The sequence below is a fragment of the Rhyacophila brunnea genome, unplaced genomic scaffold (genome assembly GCF_057557595.1).
Source record: "Rhyacophila brunnea isolate RB1 unplaced genomic scaffold, BYU_Rbru_1.0 scaffold_17, whole genome shotgun sequence".
Lineage (NCBI taxonomy): Eukaryota > Metazoa > Arthropoda > Insecta > Trichoptera > Rhyacophilidae > Rhyacophila > Rhyacophila brunnea.
The window spans coordinates 12,232,261-12,253,562 of record NW_028232827.1 but is presented as its reverse complement, the minus strand read 5'-3'; the positions used below and the strand labels follow the sequence as shown (position 1 = coordinate 12,253,562).

Genomic DNA, 21,302 nt, shown 5'->3' with positions numbered 1-21,302 from the left:
TTAATTAAACAATCAAATAGTAGAGGTCAGTGTGCCCAATAATATTTCGGTTTGCAATTAAAAATCAACTTCGTATGGAAAAGTGAACGCGAATTCCTTTGGTCATTGGTATACGATAAAAATGTCAACACTACAAAAAATAAAACAGTTGCACATAAAGATTATACCTATATTTTACCTGTTTGCTAAGCAAAATATCTTTTTTTAGTAGTATTTTCCTATTTTTTGCCCACCTTTGTATTATAACGATTTTTTATTAACATTAAAAGGTTTATAAGTATTTTTCTGAAATAAAAAGTTCCAATTAAATATTATGAAAAAATCTTTTTGGGTGTTAAACACTAGATACCTAATCGTATACACAATGATAAGAGAACCAAAATAACTATCGACTCATAAACCAACCTGTAGAATTAAATATAATTTAAATTATCATTTTGTTAATATGGGGTTTTATTGAAATTAATAATCGGTTTCTTATAGTCAAACATCGACTTAGGTAGGTACAATGTCAGATATATAAATTGTCTAATGAGTGAACTAAAAGATAAATAAAAATCACGAGATAAATATTATTTTATATTTTTAATAACAATCAATACATATTTATTTTATGTGATTGAATCCCATAGAAATTACTTTTTAAATTATCTACTTATTAATTATTTTAAATAAATATGCTCTTGCGATGTAAGCGCTAACGAAACAACTTGTAGATTTGTATGCGGGACGCCAGACATTTTGAAATTATGAAAAAAACACTTCATATTGAAAAACCCGACGATTCACGCGAAAATAATTCTATAATGTGAAGCGAAATGCGGTGTGCTTCATTTTTTAAACTTTTGAGAGATGCCATAGATGGTACTTATCGAAATATGAGAAAAGATCGTAAAACTATGACAATTATATATTATTATTTGTGATCATATAAATACGTCAATATGAAAATAAAAAATATTTTTCTTAAGAAGGCTTTAAATAATTGCCTAGTATGGAGTCTTCGCCACTGGTAAATGATAACTCAACAACTTACAGTTGAAACGGTGTTTTTTTTAGAAATTGTATTAAGTATTAAAATATTTATTATTATTTAACATTTTAATAAAATATGTTATGTTTCCATGTACGTAGTCATCATATTGGGTTTATTATAAACACTTGTAGTTGAGCCCTATATTATGTACTACTTAGATAATTTATTTAGAGAATTTCAAAAAAATGAGAGTTAACCATATTTTTTTTTGTGCTTGGTTTTTTAAACTAATATTTGCCAAACTGTATGCCACGTAAGAGCAAGTCTAAGTATTTTTAATAATTACTTGATTATCGAATGTATACGAGGGTCATCAATCATTTTGCAATATGATGGTACACACTTTGTTCGTTAGAAGAACGTGAGCCGAAATGCATATGCGGGCACGACTGTCAAGATGCTGAACATGTCTTCTGGGACTGCCCGCTGATGGGATCTGCACGGGACTGATTTGGTGCTTGAAGAAAGAGTTTATAAAATAAAAATAAAAGAATCTTGACTCGCTCTGCCGTCATTTATCTTTAATGGCATGAAAGTGCCCTGTGCACCCGTGTACTGAAACTCTGTCGAAACATAGGTGTCAGAAAATATAGGTGAGTTGGAAATACTGTCACCAGTTTGTGTACTCAAGTTTCGGATGAAACTATCCATACTCAGTATGTGTGGCCCAATAAACATATTCCAAAAAACTTGTGATGATATCATCGTGAGTCGCAGTTCTGTGCACTCGTCAGTAGGTAGACTTTCAATACTATTGACATTAAATACGCGCAAACGAGATAGCACTTGAATATAGGTATATTTTAATTTATTAGTCTATTGCGTTCGAATGTATAAATAATAGGTCATAAATTTTGTGTCGCTGCACAGTGGTGAGATGACGCACAGGCAATCTCATGACTCAAAACATGTTTAAAATTTTTAAAAAATCACTGTTATTCATTATTGTTAACAAGAATGTTGCAACCTAACAAAAAACAACTCATAAATTTAAAATGTGTTTAAAATTTTATAATAAACGAGACTTTTTGACAAGCGGAGCTCAGCGTATTTTTAGCGATTCTATTAAAGCCGATACACAGTCTGAGAAACCTGAGCCGATACGTATTTCAAATACTAATATGGAGTTGGTTTCAGTTTCAGTTGAGTATGAAACTTTTATCGCATACGCGCGCCAAACGATCTACATAGTATTCCAAATACTAGTAAGTATTTTGGAACAAGTTTATATACTAAGTATTTTTTATACTGGTAATAGGTAAGTATACTTAGTCTTCAAAATCGACCAGTTTTCCCATCTCTACAGAAAACAATAATTGAAATGTGATTTTTGTGCATATAGAGTATTCAGGGGGGGGGTTAACTCAAATCATTGGTACACACTTTGCTATTCACAGTGGAAGACAATTTTATTGATTTGAAAAAGTTCCAGTGCAGAAAGCTTCAATTTCTGAACCAGAACTGTCAGCTTTTTGAATTTGGAGGCAATATTCTCATTTAGCTACTACATACAGCATGAAATTTCTATTGTCGTTTAGGTTTAGATCGTTGTATCTTAGTGCTCATGGAAATGAAAAAAAACGGGAACGATTACAGGTGGTAGATTAGAATTGATTATTTGTTTATCTAATTTAGAGGTACGTTTTGACATAATACTTTCTCAAAAATCAAATGGGTCCTTTTCACTAAAAAAATTGTGTTATAAAATAATTGTTTGGGAGATGTTTATTTGGTGTGCCACGAAATAAATTCCCAAATCACCAGTATCCCGTCATATAAAAATGTTTGACTGACACCGGTCTAAACTGTACAATTTAATTTTTGTCAATCATAGATTTTAACAACTCGGTGACAATAATACGGTTCCTGAAAAATATTCCTGCTTTACAAATTACACACTAAACTGACTAATAAATGCGTAAATGATTGTAATTCGGTTGTTTTATGCACAAATACGTCTAGCTATCGTTGTCTAATATATATTTATAAAATCTTAATTTACCTGCCAGGCATAGAATTAAAAATTAACCTACAACGCAACAACTTACTGTTAAGCAGTTTTTTTCTGACACAATGTCTATGTTTAACCTTCAGCTGGGAGTTTTTTTACATTATTAATTGTTAATAATCTATGACAACATGGCATACAATAAGCTTAGAGTGTCTGAATTTAATTGAATGACAGACAACTGAGATTTTCAACGCTTTACGAATTTATTAAACATGCTTTACGCTCGCTGGTGTCATTTTATATATTTAAATTAAATTACATCTTTAATAATAATATACATAATATCCTTTTTCGATTCATAGAATATGCTTTGGCAAAAAATTATTGTGTTGATACATTTAAGTTAATGGCCCCACCACACTATTATACCCACCAATGACGAAGGGTGGATGTAAGCTATTAAGATCCGACATAAATAATGCACACTAAACTTTGTCAGTCAAAAGTATTTGTTTTCATTGAACTAAGACTAATTCATAATTCAATAATTAACTTCAATTAGACCTTGCCTCATCCAAACCATAGTATATTATAGTAAAAAAATTTTCATTTATCTATAAAACATCTACAAATATCCCAATAAACCATACATAATTTTAGAAATTTTATAGATGGAAGAATATTTTTTATCGATTATAGTTTAGAATAGCCTTAATGAATTTTAAAAAAACTAACTAACACCATCTGTAATATGTATTTTTAATACAACGAAAGCAAATAAGTATGACTGAAAAAGTGTGCACTATTTTTGTCGGATCGCCCATAGCATACCTAAACTATTATGGTTTGGTTGGGCAGGGCTTAATTATTGAATTTTAAAAACTAACCAGCACCATCTGTAAATTGTATTCTTAGTTCAATGAAAACAATTAAGAATGACTGGAAAAGTTTAGTGTGCACTATTTATGTCGAATGTTAACAGCCTACCTCCACCCCTTATACAGCCTTATTACAGCCACTAATACCTACCCTACACCACACCCGGTTTTATAGGACGTATCACGGGACCCTAAATTTGCATTTAAAGTATTTTTTATAACTGGTAATGTCTCAGAAGCAATTTCTTTAACGGATTTTCATGTTTCATATTGCATCGTGGGATTACTGCCAAAAGTTGGTAAGTCTCAAAATCATGTTATAGAGTAATAATTACTGCAATTTGAAGTTTAACGTGCCCTCCAAGATTAGGCAAACTGGTAATTTATTTGTACTGTATGTGCATTTTCTATAATATATCGGATGACCTTAATTTATTTTATTCTAATATACCTACATACCTTCATTATACACTTACTAACTTTTGGCAGCAACGATAATATGTAATATTACTTGAAATACTACTTGGTACCATAGGGTTAGAGCGGATCTTTTTTTGAGTTGCTCCGCTCCAAGGTTTTGCTCCACTCCGGTAAAAAGTTTTAATATGTATTTTATGTAAGTATACAAGTATTAAAAAACAAGTAGTTCTGAAATACCTAAGATTTATTATTCCTCATTTTCATTATTAATTCTATTAAACAAAATTCCTGTCAGCAAATCGTCTTTCATTATCTGCCTCTCTTGTAAAAAAAAAATAAGTTATTTTTCACTCGGCAGTGTTGCCGTATTTCAAGTAATGCCAGTGTTGCAAAGTGTCAAAGTGCAAATATAATATTTGCATTTTATTTTAGGACGAATATTCTAATAATAAAAAATAACATCCGGAGCAGTGGAGCACTACAAATTTTCGACTAATAATAAAATCCCATTGCCCCACTGCTCTGTGCTCCTGCTCCGAGCTCCGTTCCAACGCTCTGCTTGGTACTACTTTACCATGTTCGATTATATTGATATTTAAATATATATATATTTAAAATACTGGATGACTTATATTATTGGTTACTGGATAACAATTATTAGTTTTATTCTATCCAATTTGTGATGGTCTGGTGTTTACAATATTTTTTCTGTGTTCACACTTATGTGGTTTTACTCCCCAATCATTGATGGTATCATCATCATTTATGGCACTACATTCCTTGGTAGGTCTTGGCCTCCTTCAAAAACTTCCTCTATCCTGAACGATCCAGCGTCGACACTCTCCGATTGTTTTGACCGAGCATTTTTAAATCTCCCGTGGCACATTCCAGCCATCTGAATTTCGGCCGTCCAGGTCTTCTCTTGCCATCGGAGGTTGTATACAGTGACGTCCCTAGAGAAAATTCCGCCCCTAGGCAATGTTAAAATGCTGCCACATTCTTTTATACAGTACATTTTATCATCCTTTCATGACTCCAAAGAATAATGGGATACATTACCAATACCGACAAGATATATACCACTAAATCTAATTTAAATGCCATCTCTGCTTCAATCAGTGATGCCAACCGTACTATAATTATAGGACAATACTATAATTTTAATTCCCCGAAAAATGTAAAATACTATAATTTTACGCCAAATATACCAAAATACTATAATTAATAAATAAGGATTCAAGACGAAAAATGATCCTGTACTATATATTTTTCAGAAATACTATAACTTTTACGCCTTTGTACTATAATCAGTATAGAAAAATATGGCAACACTGGCTTCAATAGACAATATTGCGAGTCTGCTGTTTCAGATAGGTACATTTAAAAATACACCTGACAACTTGCAAAACTCGCGAGAGATTGGCAAACATATTTGGATAAATTTTAAATTAGGTAAGTAAGTACCTACCTACCCACAATTTTTCAAATATAATTCGCAAATCTCCACGTATCATTGCTGTTCACCAAGAAAGTGACGTCCAAGAACAACGGAAGTAAACTAGACATCGCGAACCAGACAAAAAAAGTCCTGTTAAAACTTTTATAGTAGGTACCTAAGTAATACATCTTGTTTCCTACCAGTGAGATGATTTTTTTAATGGAAAGATATTTCAGTTATTACTAAGTTTGGGTACTTTTTTCTATATACCTAATGATTATCTTCAATTTGCCACCCTTTGGGTAACTGCCGCCCCCAAGCGATGCTCAATCTGCCTACCCCCACGGGACGTCACTGGTTGTATACAAAGCCCGCCTCGTCGGTATATCCTAATGCATTCTATGCACGTGGCCGATCCAGCGCAGTCTCTGCATTTTCATATGCCACGTGATCTTTTCGCCCCCATAAAGTGTGTATAGCTCCTCATTATACCTTGACCTCTACTTTCTTGAACAGCCCCAAAGATTCTTCGCAAAACTCTCCTCTCACAGATATCCATACTTCTCTCATCCTAGATTGTGTGTAATACAATAACATAAAAATAGAAATCGATTAATATCATTATCTCTATATATATAAAAATCTCGTGTCACGATGTTTGTGGTCGAACTCCTCCGAAATGGCTCGACCGATTTTTATGATTTTTTTTATGTATATTTTTTAGGTATGAGAATAGGTCAACAAGTATATGTCATATCGCTAGGTGATTAGGGTATCTCTATCCAGAAAAATTTTCTTTTATTTTTTTGACAATTTTTTTTTTGTATTTTTTTATTATTTGGCATAAAAAAAATACCTATAACCCCAAATTTTCACCCTCCTACCCCCACCCTCCTATTTTTTTTATCGCGATTTTATTATTTTTGTATGAACAAATTTAACCGTCGTTCGTATTTCAAACAGAACGAAATCATTTATGTTGTTGAATGACAGATAGCGCTACGTCCGAGAAGAATTCAAGAGAAGCGTCGCGTCATTTTGACATTTCATTCGGTATACTACAACGCAGTGCGTGCAAAATTTTGTACGATTTATTTTATTTATCTATTTTTATGTGCGTGTATTAGAGTGCACAATGCCAGCAAGACGCAAGGGGGGCCATTTGGGCCGTAGAACGAATAAAGCAACAAACATGCGAAAAAGTAGAGCAGAAAGAACAGACGAACAAATCCAACAAGATAACAAAAACGTGCGTGTAAGCATGTCGCAATTGCGTGCATCTCAATCACAAGAGGCACGAGCTGAACGAAATCAACAACGACAATTGAAACGGAGCCAAGCGCGCCGGTTCGTAGTTAACACACGCAGAGAAAATGACCGACGACGCCAACAAGTACATCGAATATTTACGTCCGCTTCGTTCCTTCGTCTCGCATTCGAGTACGAGCCTGATATTGAATATTCCGCTCATCCGAAAGTGCTGATTGGTGCTATGGACAAAGAATGTCCCCATTGTCATGCGCTCAAATTCAAACATGAGTCAGCCGGGATGTGTTGCGCATCAGGAAAAGTGCAACTACCAGAAATTGAGATACCACCAGAACCATTGAACGGCTTGCTCATCGGCACGGTTCCAGATTCAAACCTGTTCCTGAAGTCCATTCGCACATTCAATTCATGCTTCCAAATGACTTCTTGCGGAGCAACAGAAATAGTTCACAATACTGCGGCAAATGGTCAACAATTCCATTCTACGTTAAAAATCAAAGGCCAAGTATACCACAAAGTAGGCTCATTGCTGCCAATGCCAAACGAACCACATACATTTTTACAAATCTACTTCATGGGCGCGGCGGTGAGGACATCAATCATGTGGATGCACGTTGCGGCTACAATAGCCTCAATTCGCCTAATGCCAGGCGCATCGTCGGCTAACTGGACGCCCTGTTGAATGAGCACAATGAATTATTGAAATTCTTCAAAGCACACATGCACGAATTGCAAAGTGACAATCACGCTATCGTCATCAATCCTGATAAAACACCAGCTGGAGAGCACGTACGTCGATTCAATGCGACTGTTGTTGACGACATTGCCGGAATCATGGTTGGCGACCGCACATCGACGCGAGAAATCGTGATTCAAAGAAGAAACAATAATCTGGAGTTCATCGCTGACACACACCGTTCATAGGACGCTCTCCAATATCCGCTAATTTTCTGGAAGGGACAAGACGGATATTGCATAAACATTAAACAACGAGATCCTGTCACAGGTAATTAATTCATTATGAACATCATTACTCATTTTGAATTGAGAAAATGAATGGTTGATGTTTTTTTTGTTTTTATCGGCGGTCATCGTCTACAGCGCTCTATTCCTCTTTCTGTCATAGATTCCATCCCCACACACTTACGATACATTCGTTATTTTTTTATTTAACAACCAAAATATTCACTATAAATAATTTATATGGCAGAACAACGTTTGCCGGGTCAGCTAGTAATATTTATATAAATGACCAATACACGCTTTCATCATACGCCTTTATATCAAAATCCATTTATCAAAAACGCATCATACATCATTCATCTCATCAGTGAATTTAACAAAATTCGGTGCCTGATTGATTTTTTCCTCGTCGCAAAAAAATACTTAAAATAACAAGTCGGCGATGACCAAGACCTTAGCACTTGGGCAGCGAACAAAAGACCAACCTTGGTCTTTAAACTTAGTCATCCAATGGAATGGTGATTACACTCTGACTAGCATTCTTGGACTCTCGGGAATGAGATAAGTCCATTGCGTTCAATTGATGCGATCAAGAATTACCACGCTGCTTTTTGCAGTTAACCATTATACAACACTTTGAGTGTCGCAATCAATTTTATTATAAACTAAACTTTAAAAAATAATTTAAACGATGATTTACAATAAAATTATATAAAATAAATTTATAAAAGGCTTTTTATGAATTCTTTTTTATTTGGCGGAACTTTTGAAGCGTTTTAAGTGACAGAAGGGTAAATTACAAAATATACATAATGTAGAAGTCTTTTATACAATATTATTTATGTGTAAAACTCTTGACAGTGATATACCTACATTTAACAACTTGCCACCGTTCATTAGACAGAAAATGCCATCGATAGATACTATAAATCATTATTTTTCTGAAGGCACCAATAGCGAGGGCTGTGTGGCTGGTCAATGCACTCTCTAGATATGTAGACATTTTAAGCGATGAATTATGTATTTTCTTTTTAAAATTCTATTTTATTGTTTAATATGTATTTTTTTATATTTTTATATGTATATTTTTTTGAATTATTGTTTTTTTTTATTTCATTTATTTTCTACAAAATTATTTTTTTGCTTTGTTTTTTTCCTGTCTTGTTTTTTCTCTAGGTGTTGTAACTGTACTTTTTATTCTAAATGTCATGTTGTGAACGTCTTGAATTAATAATTTGTTATGTGCTCAATGTGTCTTTTTTAAATAAATAAATAAATAAAATAAATTGGATGTATGCAAAAACAATCTTTATGATAATGAAGTACTCACATATTCACAAACACTGAATAACATAATAGCGCTGCAGACGAAAATTCTCTTTACTCCCCGGAAAAATAATAATTTTTGATTTTTTTATTAAAATACAGACTTCCTAAGCTAAGCAATGGCATCACCCACCTATAAAAGTGTATTATTATTTCGTCGCTTAGGTAATTAGTGTTTGTGAAAAGAGACCATTGATAAACAAACGAATCCACAGTTTTAAAAGCATCGCCTCCAACAATAAGGCTGCCATTATCATTTGTTGCACTATGGAGAACTGGCATATACCTATTTTGTTTTGCTTTCGTTTATGCGTTTATCCCATGTTTTTTAGCAGCTGACTCTACGGAAATAAATATCTGTTTTAGGGCTTCTGTGGACCGGGCAATCATATCAATATAATCAGCATAGGTATCATGCCAAAAATTATTTGATTTACGGAATATTATGACACAGATTCATAGTAGTGTTATAATGCTGGTCAGAGTAAATAATGCACTTTATTTAATGCAAGCAAGAATGCAACAGCTTAGTGTTAAAATGTAGTCAGCCTTGAAACAAGAAAATATCGGATGAATAACCGGAATGCAAAAGGGCTTTCATACTATTTGTACTTTTTTTTCATCACTAACCAACAGCAAGACAAGTGCTCATTTTTCATCCACTAATTGCGTCCGCTGGCAGGCGCCTGGCGATACTCTTGATTAACGACTATTTGCAGTTTTAATTTTCAACAAGTGAATATTTTCCTTAAAAATGCAAATAATTTAAATACCGTTGTGAAAAATGACGGTGTAGGTAGATTATTTTTTATAATACTGACATAACCCCACACCGGTCTATCGCACTATAGACACATATGAATCAGTTCTATATAATTGAAAATTTTAAATGGAACATATTAAATGTTGACCATTCTTATTTTCAAATCAACCACAAAAATCCCGCTTATCATATTCCATCACATCATTCATGAACTTCCGCAGGAATGAGATAAAAAGAATAACTACGCTTTAAAATGAGATACGTCTAAGTACAACGTCCAAGAAAATTGCAAAAACCTATGTATCATCGATTTAATTTTGAAGTGAATAAAAAAATGAAATATCAATATAAAATAGTTAAATAAGTATAGTACATAGTGACTGCTCAATCAAAAAACCAGCCAACTGCACTTTTGACCGAAAATGAGATTTTGGCAGCATTTTGTTATCAAGTATGTTTTCTATGCTCACACAAAATTTCAAACTCCTAAACACAGAACAGATAATAAATTTCGGAGTTTTCTGCTCCTAAACCTATAAATAAATGCGTTATTGTTATTCACACAAAACACCCAACTGCAGGTGCCAAATGTCCAATATAGTAAATGGAACCACTACGCTCTTTATATACATTTTCTTTATATATAAAGAGAAGGCTAAAATAGTGTTTTAAACCATAGTGCAGCTTGTTTGTAAAAAAAATTCCAAGTGTATTTCTGTTGAATTATTATGCTCAATATGCTCAAACTTGTACTTTAAATAAAAAACAAACAAATATAGAATACTGAAATGTAATTTTGATTTCCATAGTAACGCACGTATATATTAATAATTTAGTTGCTAAGACCACCCACTTAGCAACCAATAATAGTGGATTGGATTACGGATTTCTTCCGAAATAACTTTTCATACAAAACAGAATTAACTGAAAATGAACTCAATTCTACTTAAAGATGGTAAAGTATTAAAATTATGCATTGGCATCATGTTCTGATATATTCTAAAAGTTTCAAATGTCTAGCTAGTCGAGAAGTTAGTTAAAAATCGATTGCAAGATTTGTACTGAATAAACAACCACCGGACAAATAATAATACGAGCTAATAAAAACGTTGTAATATAAAAAATAGCAGTGAAAAATAAAATAATTATTGATTTAGCAATAGTTTCAAAAGCAGGACCTTTCTCACGACGGGTAGTTTATGTGACGCATTATTAACTTAACCCAATCATCGAGTTATAATAACTAAAAAGTGCCATTGACCCCCCAGTTGTCAGACAATTCGGCAAATACTTTTTTGTTAGAAATGATAGTTAATTATGATAAATGGCGTGGTCGTCACGTGAAACATTAAATATCTCATGGCAGCCTTGACAGTTACATACAGGAACCGGAAATTTAACAATTTCGCAAAGTGCTTTGTAACTTGCTGTAACCCTGAATATCGAGGCCATTTTCTCTTATATAGAGTATGTATTCACGTACGCATTTTTGATAGAAAGATTTATAGACATTGTATTAGTGAAATAGCCCGTCATAGTATGACCGTGAGTAGGTACTACATACAAAATAAAGGGGGTAATCTCAAAAATTACGCTTTCACTGAAAAATCAATAAGAACAACTTGAAAATATCATAATGTATCTAGATATTATATAATATTATCTCAAATTTAATCAAAGACTAGCCATGACTAATTGAACCCGTAGAAATAATAACATTTTTAGATTTAACGGCTTAAACTTTAAATGAAAACATAGCTAGATAAGCAATATTGTTTTGCTAATTGTATCAGTGTCTACTTTAACATAATCTAAGTGTGTCGTTTATTTAAATGAAGAATAAACGTTGCTCTTAGCGATAGCGCTCATAGAACGCGTCGAGCGGGCGAAGTCGGCGAATGCAGTGTTTATTCATAACCATAATCACACGTCTCTTCCCGCGCATTACCCTTCACCTATGTAATAAGCGGCCCAAGCAGCACAAAATAATTATTTTTACAGTGTCTCTCATAACAAAGCAATAAAAATATTATATTATTTCGGGGCATGTCATTAATATTTACGACGACATTATTCAACCAGCGATAAACTGAACACGCAATAAAATTAAACAATGACTTCTCTGTAATTAAATAATTGCTTTTCGCCCGTCGATCGACGAGGCCTCAAGCAGCGTAATTTTGGTAGCCGTGTTCAATGAATGGACTTCTTTGTATTTTCATTAAATCGTATCGCCGAGAAGCGAAAAACGGTGACTCATGCGGCACGCGGGGCGCAAGGCATCGTGAAGTCCAGTGGGCGCTGGCGTATTTGATTACGTTGTATTTTTGATGATTTACGCGCCACTTGTAGAAATTTTGCGCGAGCGCCACACTCGCTGCGTCAATGGGCTTTATGCCTTAGACTATTGAATCTATAGGAATTTATTCAAATTTAACACTTGACGTATAGTTAAATGAACAATATTATGTTGCTTATTATTATATTATCAGTAACGGAATAACATACCTAATTTATAAGTGCGTCGTTTATTGAGTTAATATGACGAGAACATTACAATTATTACGTAAGTATTAGAGTATAGAGACACGCATGTTGGGTACAATACGCAGGGATCAAAAAATAAATAAATACATAAGGAGATAACAAGGCTATCAGATTTTTTTTTAAATTGTGACCTTGAAGTAAAGATGATCACGTATAAAAAAGATCATCAGACATAAAAGCAGATAAGGTGCGACTAAGAGTCGGCTAGATCGATGATATAATCATGAATGGAAGTATATGACAACTAATGTCTAAAGAGTGAGACCAATGGAGAAAGCATGAAAAAACCTTCATCAAGTAGTAGATCGGTGGATGTAGTATAACAGGGTACAGATCTTCAGTGTGGAAAATATGAAATAAGCTTAACTATGTAGGTGTTAAAATAGAATTAGGTGCCTACGTTATTTTCAATAGTTACGCCTGTCTCATAATATACATTCAAGTTTGTCACATAAACATAACGCGAATTCAATATTTGAGGGTAGTTGGTATGCTTTGAGTTCCTTGGTGGCATAGCTTTAGCAATGGATACGTATAGTGAATTTCTTGAGTTAAAAAAAACAAGCCTTAGGTAAGGCATTAAGTTTTGCAGTCCAAATCTGGCACGATTTATTAATCGCATATTACCGGAATTGAAAATGCTGAAACGCATTTATTTTGAAATTACCTTGTGTTTCATCTGATAATAACATAATAAATGTATAGAAAACACAAGTGTCTTAATAGACCAATTTAAAAAAAACTCACTCTTTCCAAATTCATTTTTTATGATTTATGGGAAAATAACGTCGACTTAAAAAATAACATTGTTTTAAATTTTAACGTCGTAGACAACTATTTCCGCTCGTCACAATAATCGTTACGATAGCTTAGGTTAGAAATGTATTTAAAAAAATCATTGGAATAGCCTAATCTTGACTTTCGTGTGAATTTTTAGGGATAATGATATTTTTTTTATCATCATAATAAACATAAAAAATAAATAAAAATATGCCACTAAAGGTATTTTTATTATAACGTAAATTTATATAGGTACCTCTATAGTCTATACTACAATAAACACAGAAAAAGATGGTAACATTATGCCGGATTGCAATCTCTATTAGCAACAATTTTAATGAATTTTGAGAAAGAAGTATTGAAAAATATACAGTGATTGCCAATATTAACAATTGCGATTCAATTCTTTGGTTATAATATGTAGCAATAATAAATAGTACAATACATTAACTTGTATTAAACTGGTGTTAATAATTTACTTGTTGTGTTTATGGTCCCTCATCTGGGTCAAATAGCTAATGCCTACTAAATTTACAACGTGAACTTTCTATTATATCCTTGCAATCTAGTCTGTGGCTTATGTAATAATACATTATGGTTTTATGATCTAAATTGGAGCATTTATGCCAAAATTCTAATTTCAATAATTATTATTACTATGTACATTGCATAATGAATTTATTTATTCATGATATTATAATTTAATTAATAAGCAAAATTATTTATTAATTGTAAATATTATTAGTTAAAAATTATAATACCCACATTTTATATAGAATATTATTTAATATTTTAAAAAGAGATAAATAATAACAATTCAAGTATAATTAAAAATATAAGTACCAAAATGAAGTCCTTAACAAAGTCAAAAATGTTTGAATTTGTTGCAGCCATTGCTAGTGTGCCGCGGAACATAGTTTGGAAAACCATGAGTTTACCAATTACCAATGCCACAATATAATATATTATGGAGGTACCTCTATTATCTCATAATTGAAAATATTTTCGCATACTTCAATTTTGGAAATATCACGAGATTTTTACCTGACTGAGCTCTTGTACAGTCACAATTCACAATACTATAGTCCGACAACCTAAATGTTAACTTTTTGATGTTAGGTTTGGTTCGGCTGTTTTCGGGCAGTACGGGAGCGACCAAGAAGGGAACAGCCCGTATTACACATAGAAAATCGTCAAAGTTACTTTCAATATGAATAATTATTAAACTACTGTCCACAACAAGATATCGGCGATAACAGGAAGTTGCTGTAGACGCGTGTAGGAGATTTATGTGTTGTTAAATAAGTTTGCGATCTCTGCTGTTTTTTATCCATCAATCGAAATATATAATCTTTCAAAAGAGTTTTGGCAATTGATAAAAAACGAGAAAAATATACTCGTCCTAATTTGTATATCAAATATAATAAAAATCAATACAGTATTGGAGTATTCGTCTGTTCATTCTATCACTCCATCATTATTTTACCCCTTACACAATCAGTATTACTTCCAATATTTTATGTTGCTGGCAGTAATACTGATCGTGTAGGGGTAGCTTTATATTAGTGATATAATAAATCTAGAATCAAAATAGTGTACGATATTGGTGTACTTTTGACTTCAATATAAAAAAGACGAATAAAGGTCGAAAGCTCAATACTCATATGTAAAACTTTAATGTAAACTAAACTTAGTAAAATAAAGTTCATGTACCACTTGAGATAATTTAATTTAATTTTGTTAAATTATCAATTTGTAACAGGCTTAGTTCCCTAAATGGTAAACTTTACAAACCGGAGTGCTCAAATTTTTTTAGAAAATATAAAACCATGTTTAATTTTTCTCTTGTAGAAAAATACATATAATAAAAGTAAGCAAAAGTATTTAATATTTTCTTAATAATTCACGAACCAGAACGCAATTTATAATTTTCTAAACGGAGCGATAGTTTCGATGATTTCACAAACCAGAGACCTCTGGCGAGGCTTCAATTTTAGAATAAAGATTAATTAAAATGGTATAAAAGATAAAACTTACCAGCCTGTCCGAGTGAGGTATCCACCAGTAGAGCGAAAAGAGTCACAATAAACAGAACTCTGACGTTTCGGACACAAACAACTTTTTTAAGCACTTTCCTCGAAACATCAGCTGGTCCAGACAAGCATGGAGGTCTATGAAACATTTTTTCATCGCCACTATTCGACATCGTAGTTGTGATGTCCAACACTGTTCAACACCAAAGACTTGATTCAAGATCAAAACACTTGAGTATTAATTAAATTACTTTTGAAATGCACTCTGAATTTACATGTTTGGATCCTGGAAAAGAAAATATTTCAGATTTATTAGATGAGTAATTATTTATTTTCATATAAAACAATATAAAAGAGACTTTAAACCTTAAATGCATGATAAAAACACTAATAATTATCGTATATTACTTTTCTGATCGATTGCATTTAATGTTTAATATTTTAAAAAATAAACAGTGGCATCAATGAATCAAAACTATATATCAGCACACTTTTTGGTCCACTATAGAGAACTGTAAGTTTTTAAATTAAATTTCATTCACACACATAATATATACAGTTTGTTCCTGAAAGGTAACATCATGCAATCAAGGGTTATTAATATATCAATATAGACATTTAAAACATATTGAATTTGTAGTTTTTAAATTAAATTTTATGAAACTGTTTCAAAGTACATAATATACATTTTTTGATAATCTGGTTCCTTACTTTTCACTTTTTTACTATTAGATTATCTAATGCCTACTACATGGCCTCCACAAATAGGGGGCTATCCTAGCCTAGGAGACCCGGCGTGGTGGGTCTACCAGATATGTGAGATAATCACAAATATCAAAAATCACAATAATAAAAATGTCACCTGCGGCGCAACTTTACTTTAAATATGTAGTTGTGCTACGAGGGTGGGTCAATAATTCCTTAGAAAAAAGCATTAAAACAGTTTTTATTTTTGTATTTTTTTTTTATTTCTCGACATAATCTCCTTGGAGCTCAATACACTTGGTTAGACGTTTCTCAATTTTTTTTAAACCGTCAGAAAAATAAGTTTTCGGAAGGTCCTCAAAATAAGCATTTGTCCGATCGATGACTTCTTCATTTGAAAAAAAACGTTGTCCACTTAGCCATTTTTTTAAGTTTGGGAAAAGGAAAAAGTCACTGGGGGCTAAATCTGGCGAATAAGGTGGGTGGTCGACCAATTCGTACTTCAATTCTTCAATTTTAGCCATTGATCGTAAACATGTGTGAACACGGGCATTGTCCTGATGAAAGAGGATTTTTTTCCTGTTTAAATGAGGCCGTTTTTCTTCAATTTCGTTTTTTAGCTGGTCCAATAAAGATGCATAATAATCCCCTGTTATTGTTTTTCCTTTTTCCAAATAGTCAACGAAAATAATTTCACGTGCATCCCAAAATACAGTAGCCATAACCTTACCAGCTGATTTTACGGTTTTCGCCTTCTTTGGACATGGTTTATCTTCGCAATCCACTGCTTTGACTGTTCTTTCGTCTCGGGAGTATAGTGGTGTATCCATGTTTCATCTACAGTCACAAAGCGACGAAAAAATTCATCCGGATTGCGTTGCATGAGCGACAACAGGGCTTTAGAGGCCACCACCCTATTGCGTTTATTGTCGACTGTGAGCAAACGCGGCACCCATCTTGCAGAAATATTTTTCATGCCCAATTTGTCATGTAAAATAGAAATGACGCTACCTTTTGAGATCCCTGTAACCTCAATTATCTCACTCAACTTTAATCTTCGGTCACTTAACACCATATCGTGGATTTTATTGATCATTTCTGGTGTAGTCACCTCTACAGGACGTCTTGAGCGTGGTTCATCCTTTGTTGATGTACGACCACGTTTAAATTCATTTAACCAGTTATAAATAGTTGCAAGTGAAGGAGCAGATATGCCGTGAACTAAATCCAACACATTTTTTATTTCCTTTGCTGTTAACCCTTTTATATTAAAATGTTTAATAACAGCTCTAAACTCAATTTTCTCCATTTTCCATTTTTCCATTTTCCACAAGCAAATTTTTTTTTTAAATGTACGAAAAACACACAACAACCCGACCAATCTGATTGAAACTTCGCAGCATACTGAATCGGTAGTGCCGCTGCATGAAAACAAACCGCTTACAGTACTAGTCGCGCCACTTGTCGGCTTTTCTAAGGACTTATTGACCCACCCTCGTATATAGTTTTCGATTATTGTGTGTTGATACCGGATAACTCCATAATTCAAGCGAATATATTAAAAATACGAAATTCGCTACAATTACACTGATACTCTTAATCTTATATCGAACACCATTTGAAAAATGCTATTATAGGGGGCATCACACTACCTTTAACCTTGGCGATAGGTAAGGGGGCCCGCCAAAAATCCTAGCCTGGGGGGCCGCTTGAGGATGTGGGGGGCATGGCCGACTATATACAGATCGTGGCACTGAATGTTAATTACGATTATAGTACTAATTATTAGTTATGGTATAGAATGCAGTAACGCAATAACAAAGGCATCTACAAAAAAAAATCGGTGTGTGTACTTATCTACACGCGTTAGAAGTTATACTTCTTTGGCCTAACAAATTAAAACTTGTGATAAACTAGATTCTTTGACTAGCTCTTAATTATCTTGTTAAATTACACACTCAAGAAAAAGGACCGCTTATTAGAACGCCGTTGGTTTATTTCTATACACTTTAACTTATATTATATTACTAAATTATATAATGGTTTCTCGTTGTTTTTATTTTTAAAGTACCAACTGTCACTCTGACGTATAATACGTTTGTTTACGTAAGGAATTGCAAATGGCCGACAATAATAAATTCGCTGCCTTGGCAACGGAACAATTCTAAACTATAATATAATACAGTGGAATCGTTGTCGTAAAGGTAGTGAGTTCGGCTGATAACCAAACAATCGGTGGTTCGAATCCAATCGAGTGCGTTTTTTTTTCGTGTGAAAAAATAAATTATGTGCCACATGTCACACGCCAAAAATACACTCTGATCTGATTTCCCAAACGCGCCAAAAGAAGTATAACTTCAAAAAGATTTCTTATTGCATATTTTTTTCAAATTATTATATTTTTAACAAACTACCTACCTGCAAATTGTAGGGCACAGAACAGATATTATTTCTGAGTTCCCTGTTGTAGGGTTAGTTCAATGAAAACAAATATGTTTTACTGGCATAGTTTATTACACACTATTTATATCGAATCAATAGCTTACCTCCACCCTTTACCACTTACATATAGTATTACTTAAATATTCATCGGAAAATAATACTACCTATCATATCTGTAAAAAATTATATATTTGGCTATATACCTATGCTACTGAAAGCCATCAATATAATTATTTATAATATCTCTAGAATAGCTATCAACAATTATTATGAATGGTGAATAAATTTCAACACACACACACATTCTGCAATTATTCTTTACTATAATATTATGAGCGTCATCAAAGTTTCACGTAAATTATACCTATGCGTAATCATTCAATGGTACTGCATTTCAAAACTTGAATGATTAGGTATTATGACGATCAAGCCCCTACGTTATACGGCTACTAAGTATATGATATACATCGCTGCCTATAGTGATGCCAATGAATGTTTGAATTGTATTATTATTATTATCATAAAATTTTATTATTTAATTAAAAAAATATGTACCTATTATTTTTAGTATACATATAAGTAGGTACTTATGTTTCAAATGAATTAAGAAAAAGATTGTGCATAAGCAATAATATAATAATAATGAGTAATGTCATTGAGTAAAGACAGTTTATGTGTTGTCAATTTAATCTTGTGCACGTATAACGTAATAAGCCTACAATGTATTTTTTATTGTGACAAACGGTAAAAATTAACACTTTGACCCTATATTCCTTTTAACAAAGATTTTTTTTTGCGAATTATGCAAAATATACACCCTTCTACGTATGCAGTATTCTAAACGTGCAAACAAAAGCTGAAGACGCTGCAAGGTGAAACCTCGATCGCAAAATCGATGAAAATGGAATTTTACAATATTCTGATAATAATAATATTATGTAAACAAAATTATTGTCAATGTATATTATTATCTAATATACAACCGGCTATCAGCTGGTTTTTAATAAAGTGTAAGTAATTGTTTTATATTTTTTGTTTTATGTTTTATATTTTACACTATCCTGTGAGATGTATACATACTGAATTATTTTAAGTTAATATTTATTTTGAATGGATTTATGACAATATTACATATTTAACATATTGGTATAATAAAAATATAAGAACCTACCGCCATAGATCAAGGCTTTGAAGTTAATTTCGGTCTACTAATCAATGACGTTCTGGCCAAAAAAAAACGAGGAATACAAAGCTCGCCTGAATTTTCTCAAATATTACCGATACGCATGTTGTTTATATGATGCATATTATGATACAGACGTAACATAATCTTTAACACGTGTATAAGCACGTTTACTGCATCACTCAAAAGACTACGCATTTTCTATTGTGTTTGTGTTACTACAGCAATAAATTACTTAGGAATCCACTCAAAATCTTGAATATCATAAGATTTTTAACAATAATAACATATTACTTTATATTTTATGATGTTTTGTATCTGTCAATTTTTGGTGAAAACACATTTTTATTAAATAAAATAAAGCACAGTATGTAATAGATACTAATTGATTAGGAACCGGTTTTGTCCGCTTCCAGGTAACATTTTCAACTGGTCTGTTTAAAACGGGAAAAAACCAGTCGGGTTTATTATTAAAATAGGTTGAATTAGCAACTAGGTACATTTTGTATTTTATTTTAACCAATACGTCATATTAAAATTATTATTAATCGGATATATGCAAAAAATCCATACAACAATTGCTATTTTTTACAATTATAAAATTTAACTATTATAAAAGAGCACACGTGAGCGACCGGAAACTAAGATAGAACGTTCTGTACGCTATCTAATATTATTCACAGTATCCGGTTTTTGCAACGTACATAGTTGTACTTTACGGTGCGATGTATCCATCACGTAGGTAACACGAATATCATCACGTTTTGAACAAAAAATCTGCATATAATTGACTTCAAACAATGAAAGAAGGCTTTAGTTAGATTTTATTCTGAGAATATTTTACGTAGGTATATTGGCTAATATATGACTAGTATTATATTTAACTATTTGAGTCAATTAAAAATATAAGGTTCATGCTACAATCATTGGTAGATTAGGTTTAACTTTTTAGCAGGCCTTCATATTGTTATTATGGCATTTTATAGAAGTATTCTTCAACATACAATCCCCCGACTTTAGGTGAACACTCCGCTTACCAAAGGCACTAAGTGGAAAAATACAAAGCTCGTAATTTGAGACATTTCTTAAAAAGCAATTTACATTTTAAAATGTTTTAATTTAAAATACTGATCTAAAAAGTCAAAGATGAACATATTATTATCAAGGACAAATAAAATATAGCATAACATAATTTTATGTTTAGATTTTGTTTATCAAGTTTTCTCTAATGCATTTGAAAGATTTTTGACTAATTCATAGTATTAATGTATTTTATATTTATTTTAAAAAACATCGATTTTTCTTGGTTAAATATATGGATTAGAAAAAAACTTAATATGTGATTTATGGAGAACGTAGATTAAAAACATCTAAAATAACGTTAAACATGATAATTAACTCCCGTTTTCCATATTGTGGACTGCTTACTTTCTCCATAAGTACCACAGAATAGAATAATAAATATAAATGTAAAAGCCATCGCCATGGCCTAAAGTTTTGAAGCAAGATACTTTATAATGGTTCGGCTATAAAACCCAAGTATAAAAAACCGTGCTGACGGTCCTCAA

The 21,302-nt window shown here is 32.4% G+C and overlaps 1 protein-coding gene across 1 annotated transcript in view; it reads right to left on the bottom strand.

The window, feature by feature from the left end:
- Duox (dual oxidase) overlaps positions 1 to 15,684 on the bottom strand; it is a 247,583-nt gene extending 231,899 nt beyond the window's left edge. Inside the window, 1 exon segment of the mRNA XM_085945005.1 lies at positions 15,409 to 15,684. Within this exon segment, the coding sequence (XP_085801131.1) occupies positions 15,409 to 15,577 (169 nt within the window). The 5' untranslated portion in view covers positions 15,578 to 15,684.
- Between the last annotated feature and the right edge of the window lie 5,618 nt (positions 15,685 to 21,302).